Raw genomic sequence first — 13,065 nt, forward strand, 5'->3', positions numbered from 1 at the left:
ATTTATCAGGAGTTGTTTAAAGTACTTTTCAGCTCTAGTAACAACTACATGCAGTAAAGCGGAAACATTTATATAAATTTCAATATATTTAGAAAGGTACTTCCAGTAATGCCACGAACCAGGTTTAATGAAGTTTCATCAAGTCTTTTAAGAGAAGGCGTTGTTTAATGGTCCTTTCCGATTTAATCTCTTATGAGGGAAGGTGTAAGCAAAACAGAGAGAGTAGATTAAAGGATGTTATGGAACACCGTTGGTGAAGATCGATCAAGTAGTTCTTTTAAAAAAAATAGTTTAAACGTTGTTTTTTTTTCTATTTTAGCATTGGTGGCACCTAAAAGGGATCAAGCGAAAACACTTAAAACTTTTGAGAGAACACAATATAAGGATGCTACAGTCCAAGTTGGTGAAGATCTATCAAGAGGTTCATGAGAACAAGTTTTTCACTATTTTCTGTTAAGCTCTAGCAGGCCCTAAACGGGCCAAGAAGAACCATCTGGAAACACTACAGGCACTACAAGTTTTGTGAACAGGCATCAAGTGGCTCGTATGACCTTTTGAATAATATTGAGAGAGGTTCATGCCGGAATGCTACTAACCAAGCTTGGTGTAATTCTGATCAGTAGATAAATTATGTTTTAATAAAAATGTTGACGCAGAACGTTTGACGACAGATTTCGAACGCCGGAGGGACGCCGGACCCTGGATCATAATATTATTCTTTTTATTCAGCTTGAACAAAGTTCGGATGGGCTAAGATATTAATAAACCCTGTATGCTCTATTTTTTATTACATGTATACTTAAATATTCGTATTATCAAAACATAATTCGTAAGAAGCAACTGTATACTAGCGTAACAATAAAGCACCTGACACACAGATACAATTACATGAAACAATAGTATTTATCAATTACGTTATATGACTGAATTAACAAAAAAGAACATGTAATACAATAATAAAGTATAATGAATAACTTATAATACTTTTGATCACAGCTCTGAATTAACAAAAATGAACATGTAATACAATAATAAAGTATAATGAATAACTTATAATACTTTTGATCACAGCTCTGAATTAACAAAAAAGAACATGTAATACAATAATAAAGTATAATAAATAATTTATAATACTTTTGATCACAAACGAACATGTAATACAATAATAAAGTATAATGAATAACTTATAATACTTTTGATCACAGCTCTGAATTAACAAAAATGAACATGTAATACAATAATAAAGTATAATGAATAACTTATAATACTTTTGATCACAGCTCTGAATTAACAAAAAAAAAAACAACATGTAATACAATAATAAAGTATAATGAATAACTTATAATACTTTTGATCACAGCTCTCACTTAAAAGCTATATTTCAGGTTGAAAATCAGTGTCTCTTACTCGGAACTGTGAGATAAGCTAATTCGAGATTTCGAATTTCTACTGTGCGCGAATCAATAATAAGACTACACCAATCGATAATTGATACAATACATGAGAATATTGGGGCCTACATGAGAATGATAGTTGTAATAACTAAAGTATTTAGGAACACAATTTAACAAAATAAACGAAAACCAATTAAAAACTGACTCCTTTATCAGTTTGTAAGAACACAACATCACTCATTGAAACTATATCAACGATAATCACAGAAGAAATCATAAATATATCAATGAATAAATACTTAAATATAAATGTTTCAGATTAAATCACTAACGATCTACTATACATAAATTTATAGCATAAAATAACACAAGTAATCATAATTAGACTGGCGCACATTACAGTTTAATACTATTACTGATCAAAGTAAACTGCTCTGTCGGCAACTTTTGTGAAGTTGGCCTACAAACGTAACGGTTGCCTTTCTTAAACATGAACATTGGGGAAAAGGTCATTCTTCTGTAACATGTACTCAAAATGAACACAGTCATTCCACTGTGTCCGAGAAGTTGTAATTCTTTGTCTGCAGTTCACCATTTCGTCCTCTAACGCGTGTAATTCGCCCGTCTTTCTGTAGAATTCTCAGCGGCTTCTTTCGGTACACATAGGGTGTATTATCCCGGACAAAGGCACTAATTTTATCTATATGGACGTCTTTCCGCCCAGCAAATTGTTCATAAATAACTGTCGCAACTTGTTCGTGCTTATCTTTATTGCCGAAATTCAGCACGTGTCCTTTCCTAAGGACCTGGTAGTCAGACATTTGCATTTCTCCTTCTGTTTGAGAACATCGATTCATCGACTCTTTCATTGCCTCTAAACCTTTAGGATGGTTTGTTGTGTGTATGAGATGATACAAAGTGGTGTTTCCTTCATCAACAACTTCAAACGATTGCAAAAATTTACATTCTATTTTGCTCCTTAAAAACCGTTCATAGTTTCTTGCGATCTTGCATATATTGTTTTTGAATCTCGATCTGTCTTCCGGCTCGCAAGAGCGAATCACAGATTTCACAAATTCAACCAAATCATCGTTTTTTTCAAGGTCTGGTCTTTCTATGCCATACAGCCTGGCTACCTTTTCCAAGTCGTCCATCCCAAACAGTTTGATGACACCACCTGGATTTCTAGAGACAAATCGATTTACATAGCTACTCCTGAAGTTTATGAGAACCTCATTTCCTTTTGCAGATGCGAACAGTTGTACACGCTCCATCGGTGTGTGAGTGTACCCGAACGGGTCCAAGAACGTAAGACTTCTGGTGTTTCGGTGGGAAAGGTCTGACGGAGGATCGAATGAGGAGAATTCACTTCGTTTTATCTCAATGCATATGGAAAACGGTTCGGTATCAATGACGAACATCGTCCTGCTTCCTTCTTCTGCATACCCGTACTTATGACTTGGGTAATACCTTTTCAAAAATCTAATAATAATCAGTTCCATATTACATTTAAGTTTTATGATGTTGTTGCGATTCTTTTCCACAAAATACATATGAATGTCACAATTTGGATCAGCAATACCTGTCCTGATGTTTTTTACTTTGAGTTCTTCCAGAAGCTCATTTTCGGGATTTTTGGTTGACGGATCCGATCCCCAGACAACATTCGTATCAATACTAACATTTTCCGCTGCGTCACCAGCATTCCTTTTACGATTTACCTGGATTCGTTTTTTGCGGCAGAAGCCTAGAGCAACCATCACGGCAATAAGCGGCGATCCGTATTTTTCGATTTCGTTAGGCCACTCATTTCCGTAGCGACCTGCCCCAGAAAATCCATCTATTATAATCGTTTTGTAATTGTAGCTTACTTTTTCATATTGTGTTTTAGGAAAGTAAGCTTGAAGGTACTTCTTGTACAAAATTCTCTTGACCAGTCCGTGTGGAGTGTCATTCTCCTTGAAGAAAGCTTCTTCGAGGTTTTGACTTGCCATTGTCACATGAAGGCTGAAAAATACCGCTCTGAAATATAATTTATTTGATATATGAGTTATATAGTTAAGAGAACTGATACATTATTTTCTTTACTATAAATACACTTTGTAAAATGTGTTTAAAAGTTTTCAAATAGGTTGCTCTACTGAAGAGGATTTTTGTAATAGAAAATTATATATGAACAAAAAATTCTATAATCTGTTTTGGATTAATGCTGTACCGGCAGTAAAGGCTCATTGTAACATAACGTTTTCCTATTAGATCTAATTCTAACATGACCCAATTTGTTTTCCTATCAAATAAAGAAAGCTGAAAATTGTATATTATTATACAGCAATTCATTTTTCTGACGTCACATTTATTACGTCATAGCGTTAAAAGGCATAGCGGGGCGCTGGAAAAGAAACCAACAGAAAACAGGCAAATATTTGATGGATGTCGTCAAGGATGTACATAATAATCCTTAATAACGTGTTAGAATCGAAATAATACATCTCAAACAGTGATTTGCTCTTTAACAAAATCGTTGTTTGTCGTTCATATGCGTATTATTATATTACAGATATAATTCCATCGCAGCTGAACTCCAAACAATGATTGATATGTTATTTCTTACGTAAATATTTTTATACACTTCAAGACAATTTTACATGTGTAAATAATGCCTTTCCATATGTACAAACCTTTTTGAAATGTTTGGGTATAAACAACAGATCTAGTTTGCAGGTAACACGTGTGTATGGAGGAGACTTTTTCGTTTTAAGCTAGGTGATAGAATTGCCTTAATATAAAGAACTCGTAACGCCGCAATTAGCATTTACTACTCAGTTTTATATTTAATTTGTAAGAAGTGCTGAAAATAATGTAAAGTTCGTGTAACTCCCCTATCCCACAGGCTATCTGAGCGTTTTACATCTGTATCATAAAGCTGTTTGTTTAGATGAATAGGCAGCACTTAATGGGATATGATGTGATGGCAGTTTGTTTATGGGTGTGATATTTGATGAAGAAATCTCGAGGCTTTATAAATTGATATGATTAACTTACAAAAGATTATTATAATTTACATGTATAACTTACAAAAACTTAACATAGTTTACCTGTGATATAAATGTATTTATGAATGTGACATTTTAGTATTATTTGTGATAATAATATATGGTATATCTAATGGTAGAATGGCCATGTGCATTTTATGTTTATGTATATTTGATGATTTTTATTATGTGTATGTAGATCTATGTGGATGAGGTTCTTATAAAAAATAAAATCTTAAAACTCTTCAGCAAAGAGATGCTAGAATTGTTTCAAATAAACAACTACAAACAAATAATAAAATAGAACGTTTCTGAAAGACAGGCCTACAGTTACCATACTGGTGTAATGATATATAAAATATAAAAAGTATTGTACCATCTTACATATCCTTTCCGCACCTGTAACGTAGACCCGGATCCATGGCCGGACCCCGGGCGCTCCCGTGCCTACCCCTAGTTGGCTGAGAAGTGACCTAAACTCATCAAAGATGCCATACCGGATGCATACATTGCTCCGGTTTATCGATAAAATTATCTTCCTTGCTAACACCTGTCATACCATGATAAATAAGCGGGATGGCTTGCAAAACAAGCATTGAATCATATATGGATATTGTTTTTAAACGTTTAAAACATCAATACTTATTTATTTGTCATAATTTTATAACCTATATTCCCAGTTTACATTTCTTTATCTTTCATTTCATGTTAAAAATATGAAAATATTTAAAGAGGAAATTGCTTCCTTTTAACTTTCAATTTCCTCACTGTCGCTCATATAGAATACAATAAAACCGCTTAAGCGGTCACCTCTATCAAGCAGCCAACCTGTCTTAAGCAGCCAGTGTTTCATTTCCCAAAATGGTCATTCATTCTAAAAATTACCTGCATTAAGCAACCACCTGCTGTAAGCAGCCACTTTTTCCCACTCCCTTGGCTGGCTGCTTAAGACAGGTTTTACAAGGATAAAACATAGAATTGCGACTTTGTCCAAGTTTAAGGGTTTATTTCTACATTTAATAATAAAATGCCAAAATTTTATAATCTTTATTCTGTATCTACATTTTCCGATCTTTTAGACAATGCTATTTTGAAAAAGATATTTTGTAAGGAAATTGCTTCCAACTTTCTGTCAAATTGCTGAAATCATTTCCTCAGTTTTTCGGACTTAGAAAATCTGCGGCCATTTTGGTGAATTGAAACCGTAGTGATTATAGCTTGAAGAATGTATTGGAATATGTTATTTGAAATACAGTTTTAATTTTACATATATTTATGTTTACTTATATGGGAACTTGTCCTAAAATAGTTTTAAATATGGCATATAAAATCACTAAAATTGTTGTATTCTCACACAATAACAGCACAATTGTTGTTAAAGAAATTGAGTTTCATTGCACATGTATTTCATTATTATTCGTTCTTTTTAAGAAATTTGATTTATAAATCGAAGAAGTATGTAACACATTTCAATCAATTTGAAAGAACGTTTTCAAATAAAGCTTCTAATTGCTTAATCAGAAATTATTTATTGTTATAACACTGTGAACTTTATAATGACATAAGATTGGTTAAAGTTTCTGATGAAGTCAATTTGTTACTATCAATGCTTTTGACTTGAAACTTGATATAGTTATTTACTATCTAGTCTACACCAGGAGAAACAGTCCCCATAACTATACTTTTAATTTTGTCAGAGTTATGCCCCTTTTAAACTTAGAATTTTTAGGTTAATGTTTTTGAGAAGGTCTAATATCTCTGTTTCTATCAAAACTTTTGACTTGTAACTTAAAATAGTTATTTACTATCAAAGTCTATACTAGGAGAACAATCCCAATAAGTAACTCTGATTTGAATTTTGACAAAGTTATGCCCCTTTTTAACTCTGGATTATTTATTTATTCATTTTCTTTTTGGGTTAAGGTTTTTGATAAAGTCAAATATTTCTTTTATTATAAGTGACAAGTTTTCAGGTGAACAATTTAGGCCCTTCCTGAACAAATATGTTTTGACAACCTCATCTGCAAACTTATTCAGTCAATCTCTTTTCAGCATAGTTTCAAAAATATAGATGAACAACTATCTTACACTGTAGAAACAAAATGTGATTGAAATTTAACTAAATACACTGATCTGATTTCTGTACATATTGCTACAGTAATTCAATAAAATGTTGACATTAAACACATTGTCTTGGCCTAATATATGTCTGTCAATGTGTAACAAAATACTTGTATATCTCTTTTTTTTTTCATGGAAATACAATAGAATACAGTTATTTTGTGGTGCGTCTTTAAGAATCATGTAAAGCAGATCTATTGAATGGATTATTGAATAAGTAAGTAAGTAAATTGTTTATTAACGTGACTTGTGCATTGTAATATAAATAATACAGTATTAAGGCACCCGGCCTCTTGGGCCTATTAGTCACCCATGTTGATATATCATGTCATTATACCATGTTTAGATGCAACACATTATTAATCATAATCATGTATACATTATATTTACAGGATATCAAAAAAAGTTATGAGTTTGTATAAATTGTGTTTCTACGTTTTACAAATGCTTGTACTAGATATTTGGCTAATAGTCTAACATGGTTATTCACAATAAATGACAGTTTTTCGGATTCTCCTAAGTTTATATATACAGTGTCCCTGAGCGCATGTTCAAATACCCCTTTTCTTATATCTTCGTATAAGCTACAGTCTAGTAAAAAGTGTTTTTCATTTTCCACTGATTCAGATGTACATAATGTTCAAAGTCTATTTTCAGGTGACTTGAATATTACGGGTTCTTGATAATTGTTGTTAACACCTTTAATTGCTCTATAAGTATAATTGGCAAATTTAAGCTGACTATTAAAATGACTAAGGTTTGTCTGTATGCTTTGTTTAGTGAATTTAAAAAATAAAATTACAAATGTTATTAAACTATGCATTTTCTCTGTTTTAATCATCACAATATATACCACGATCACATTTTGGCCAAAGTTTGTCCAACTAGAGATTGTGAATGAAATGCATTTTAAATGTGACATATTTTAAAAGCACACTGATTTCCTTGGTTAGATTAAAAATCTTCATAAACTAAGCTCTCCTTCTGTTTTACCCATCACAATACACTGTCCAACGTTGATCATATTATAACCCCTGGGAATATCTCAGATTTTATGACACGCTGGTATTCGGCTAGCCAGATACGACGCGGTCTAAGGGAAATAACTGTGACAAGCATAAAGTGTCATTTTGGAAGGACTGTTATTGTACCGAATGTATTGAAAAGTCCCACATGACCAAACTATTTTGGCAAAAGAATAATTTTCTCAAAATGTATACCCAAAATGCACCAGAGGCCATCATTTCATACTTATATTTCAAACTTTTTCAGGGGCAGAGCCCCTTGGCCGACCTCCTTTCCCCCCACCCCCACCACCACATACACACACCTAAAATGAGGGGGTTCCCCCTCCCGTACCTCAAAATGTAGTCTTAAAATGTACCAGATGCCATCATTTCATACCTGTATTCCAAAAATTTCCAGTGGGAGACTGCCCCCATCCTGACCTTACTAACATGAGCGGAAAAAAAACATCTCTCGTACCTATCCCTTCTCAGCCGGTGCAGCATTCGTTCTAAATTGGTGACCCCCCCCCCCCCCCCCCCCGCCGATAAAAATATGGCTGAAATGTCAAGGTCAGCAGCTCCAAAATACATCTTCAGAACAGAATACATGCTCCATATCTGACATCTGACACTTATATTTTCACTTTAAGATAACACCAGAAAGGGCATTACTTAAGAACGATTTGACGAGGTTCGAACTTGTTCCGTTACGGACACCTGTGGGATGTGAATTTTTTTACACGCGCAATACAGGGTAATCCTTGCGCATGAATTTTAACCTGTGTATCATCAAGGAATAGCTGAAAGTCGTCTGACGTCATTTTCTGTGATTGTGCCTGTCCTGATAAGGTTGTATGATTAACTTTCCAATAATGAAATGTATGAAAATTAGATCAGTAGCACTTAATCAGTAATACAATGTACTTAAACGTCGCTGACATTACATGAAAAATTATCTATACTAGCGATCATTCGCTTTCTTCCTTATAAAACAAATAAAAATATTTTACAGGATCTGAATAAGCTAATACCTATTTTCTTTGTCTTTAGTATTTCTTTAAGACCTTTTTATCTGAGTGACTGTTTTTGTGAACTGATATTTTTCCAGTTTGTCAAAAACTAATACAAGTGGTGTTTGAATACGTGTTTGTATAAACATTACGTAAATCGATCGTCTCTCCTTTTTTAATATTATAGGTAAGCATTCCTTTATCAATCTTTATGAACGGAACAGATCAGAACAGAACATACGTTTTATTTTGGCTTGTACATAGTAAATCATCAAGATCAAAGAACAAATTCATATACATAAATACTAACGAAGTCGCACAATCAGTTGGACAGTACATTGTGTTATATTAACATTCTAATTTCTTACTAGATCTATGTTCATTATTTTTTTTGGTTTTATCTATTATTATTATTATTATTATTATTATTATTATTATTTACAGAATGCCATATTGAAACTTAAGCTTTGTAATATGTTTTAGAACAGATGTTACCTTATTTAAACTAAAACATTATAATTAATAGTAGTAGTAATAATAACAATAATAATGATAAAAATAGTAATTTGCCATACCGGTATATTTTAATGACTTGGAAGTTAGTGTTCAGATTTTAGTAGATCTTATGAAAGGATTTCACAACAACAAGTAACTGCTTGTGTTAGTTTACTAAAAATAAACTGGTTTTTCCAATATATAAATAACTAATGATGGTAAACCGCATCGCATGTACACTATTAAAGATATCCAATGGCCATATTTTATCTTAGATATTTACTTCAAATGTATAAAATACTCTTCAAATATGTATTTAACTTTATGTCTACCTTTACATTTTGTATTTAATTGAGTAGATCTTTCTTCTCTCTGCTTGTATTTGTTTTCTAAAAATAAACTGTTTTTTTCCAATATATAAATAACTAATGATGGTAAACCGCATCGCATGTACACTATTAAAGATATCCAATGGCCATATTTTATCTTTGGAGAATTACTTCAAATATATAAAATACTCTTCAAATGTGTATTTAACTTTATGTCTACCTTTACATTTTGTTTTTAATTGAGTAGATCTTTCTTCTCTCTGCTTGTATTTGTTTTCTAAAAATAAACTGTTTTTTTTCCAATATATAAATAACTAATGATGGTAAACCGCATCGCATGTACACTATTAAAGATATCCAATGGCCATATTTTATCTTTAGAGAATTACTTCAAATATATAAAATACTCTTCATATGTGTATTTACCTTTATGTTTACCTTTACGTTTTGTATTTAATACGTATACAATTACTTTTAGCAGATCTTTTTCCTCTCAATATTATGAACGGATTTCACAACAACAAGTAACTGCTTGTATTTGCTTTCTAAAAATAAACTGGTTTTTCCAATATATTAATAACTAATGATTCATGCTATACTTGGTAAACCACATCGCATGTACACTATTAAAGATATCCAATGGCCATATTTTATCTTTAGATATATACTTCAAATGTATAAAATCCTCATCAAATGTGTATTTAACTTTTATGTCTACCTTTAGGTTGAACGTACTGATGTAAGAAGTTTTCTTTGGAATAAATCATTGTCATTTTAAAAATATGGCTGAAATGTCATGGTCAGCAGCTCCAAAATTAAACAATATCTGACACTTGACACTATATTGTCACTTTAAGACAACATCAGAAAGGGTCTTACTTAAGAATGATTTGACGAGGGTATACACTTGTTCCGTTACGGACGCCTGTGGGGTTTGTGTTTTTTACACGCGCAATACAGGGTAACCCTTCATACAGTATGTTAGAATTAGAAGTGAACCATCTCTTATAACTCAAATTTATGAGTGGCAACACATGTATTTTATATATATTTTATGTAATATCTATTTGTATTGTGTTGATTTTATATATATTTTATGTAATATCTATTTGTATTGTGTTGATGAGATGTAAATAAACTAAATAAAAATATAAATATATATTGCTACATCTCCATATCAAAATTTTCGAAAAAGCAACATCTACATTGAAGATACGTGTTTTTCCTTCAAAATCATGTAATCTACGGGAGCAGTCTTTACAATTATTTGAATAGAGTAAATAGTCGTAAATATGCTTCATTCTTAATTTTAACAGAAGAATAAAAAATTACTAGAAATAATTATGTCCTTCTTGAATATCTTGATAAATTAATAAATGAACCTGAAACACTGTTATAATCTTAAATGGACTGAGCTCCAAATTTTGGCTAAAATGACCTGCCTTTAAAAGCTGAAATTTGGTCATATTATGAACATTAGAACATGAGCTTTTGTTTTTAATATATTTTTAAAAATGCTAAATCAAGGAAAAATGCATATCTCTCCATGCATTTAATCTTGATAAGGCAGTTAATTAGGAAATATAACATGGAAATAAATATGTACTCTTTTAATCGTTTCAGATGATAGAATGCTTAATTAGAAAATACAATGTGCATTTGTAAGATATATAACACTTTTTGATGTAGAATTCTTTTGCCACAAAGTTGAAATATAAACTACTTTTTAAAAAATAGATTTTCAACATTTAAACACGCTGTAAAAATACATGTGCAGGTCAAATTGATCCAGATATGACACAGCACAATATCACCATTATATTAGCCCCATAACTCTTCAGGGGCCAGGAATTTTACTGCTATGGAACACCTATGGTGATAAGGTTAATTGTTTCACAAGTACGCGGGATCCCTAGTAGTTTCTATTAGGGAATCTGGGCAAAAAAAATACTGTTTAATTGGAAAGTAATTGAACCCAAAAACTGCAATGAAAATAATTAAATTACAATTACATGTAATTAAGAAATTCCCCAATTACCAATTACAATCAATTACTCAGGAAATGTAATTTAATTGTAATTAATTACAATTACATTTTAATTACCCCAGGTCTGCCCAATACATCAATCATTTTCGAAAAGTACGGGAAAGCAAGAAAAAGTTAACTTACCTGATCGAATCAACAAAAATGGTAACAGAGTAACTAGTGTTATTCTTCTAAGTCTGAACAGCTTTTTATTTTATTTTATTTTTAAATTTGAATGGACGTAACTTTCTAAAAATAAACTAAATTTTCCAAAAATGTATTTATAATTTTTGATCGGTCAGCGGTCAGCACATTTTCAGATAACAGGGATCACAACGTCAGTGCGGTCATCCCTATTATTAGTAACAAACATTCAAGTATAGCGCATAGAGTCCTTCTAATCTCACAGAAAATGATGTACTGTACTTGAATTTGTTTATATTTAAAGCATACTGAAATGGTTTGAGTGTTTGGTGCATTTTGTTTATATCATGAATGTAACATTCATGTATACATAATTAAAAAAGGAGAAATTATAGGCAGTTAAAATATGAACGTCTGCGTGATTTAGATATATGTACGCTAGTATAACTTAAATTAATGGGTTGCATATACTTCAAGCTACTTCATATAACCAGTGAAGCTGCTGGACACACTTTCCAAACTATTATTTTCACGATGTTATTAGATGGTTTTTATATCATGGATTGTACTTTGTAACAATCACTGCTATACACAGACAGAAAAAGAAGGACTTTGATGAATTAACTTTGAAATTATATAAACTTTTACACAGATTGTTATCTTGGATGTTAGTATAAATATGCAGAAAAAATATATTGTTTTACTTTTGTTACGTATTTAAATTTGGAGCACTTGTTCTGACAGATTCTGGTTGTTTATATCTTTGTTGTTTGACACAGCAATAATACCATTTTAGCCATATTTAGGTTATGTATCAAGAGTCATGCAAACAATCAAACAACTTCCCCACAAAATTTGAGTCGAGAACGAATTATTTCAGATTTACTCTCTCTAGTCAAATTGTCACCGAGATCGAACTCGCAGAGTCGTCGTTACCAATAGCAATATATCTAAGGTAGTAATAATGACGCCAAAATATAGATATTTATAATCGAGACAGTTTACCTGGAGTAAAAGCGTGACAAACGCTTTTCAATTTTCATCGTAAAATGTAGTAAAAGCAGCAAATTCTCAAGTGTTTCCGTAACATAAAGTTTGTCAGTAATTAAGTTTTAAAGTCTTCTTAAGAAATATACTATTTATTTCAAGATATCTATAAACATATTTTTTGGCTGTCGAACGGTCTGGAGGCATGCTGCTTTAAATTAACCTGTTCTGGCTTGTTTAATTTTTTTTACCAAACTCTAGCAGAAAAGATACAGGCGTTTAAGGTTTAGAACTTTCTGTCAGCGGAATTGAGTTTTAAAACAGAATTTTACAAAGATATAGACATTTACCCTTTTGATAAAATGTTTCAGGAATATCTGGTACTGACCATGTGTATAAAACATTACCTTGGGCATACTACAGCCATTAGTTACCACATTTTGTGAGTATACTTCTTCAATATACAACAATCGGTACCTTTAGAACAGCATATGCAAAATTTCAAACTACAATATTGGCT

At 31.8% G+C, this 13,065-nt stretch overlaps 1 protein-coding gene across 3 annotated transcripts; it reads right to left on the reverse strand.

The window, feature by feature from the left end:
- Window positions 1-777: 777 nt before the first annotated feature.
- On the reverse strand, window positions 778-11,713 carry LOC123549373 (uncharacterized). Of its 3 annotated transcripts, none has more exons than XM_045337405.2 (2): window positions 11,559-11,713; window positions 778-3,416 (listed from the first exon to the last, which is right to left on the reverse strand). In XM_045337405.2, exon 2 carries the CDS (start codon window positions 3,386-3,388, stop codon window positions 1,940-1,942), a length of 1,449 nt encoding a protein of 482 aa, XP_045193340.2. In that variant the 5' UTR covers window positions 3,389-3,416; window positions 11,559-11,713; the 3' UTR covers window positions 778-1,939. The 3 variants fall into 3 exon arrangements, with proteins under 3 accessions (XP_045193340.2, XP_045193342.2, XP_045193341.2); XM_045337407.2 differs by lacking the exon at window positions 11,559-11,713 and adding an exon at window positions 9,815-9,914; XM_045337406.2 differs by lacking the exon at window positions 11,559-11,713 and adding an exon at window positions 9,140-9,477.
- Between the last annotated feature and the right edge of the window lie 1,352 nt (window positions 11,714-13,065).

Source organism: Mercenaria mercenaria, chromosome 6 (genome assembly GCF_021730395.1).
Source record: "Mercenaria mercenaria strain notata chromosome 6, MADL_Memer_1, whole genome shotgun sequence".
NCBI classification, from domain to species: Eukaryota; Metazoa; Mollusca; class Bivalvia; order Venerida; family Veneridae; genus Mercenaria; species Mercenaria mercenaria.

Bases quoted from the DNA above. Each gene is read 5' to 3' on its own strand.
- LOC123549373 (XM_045337405.2), bottom strand. From the start codon at position 3,388: ATGGCAAGTCAAAACCTCGAAGAAGCTTTCTTCAAGGAGAATGACACT.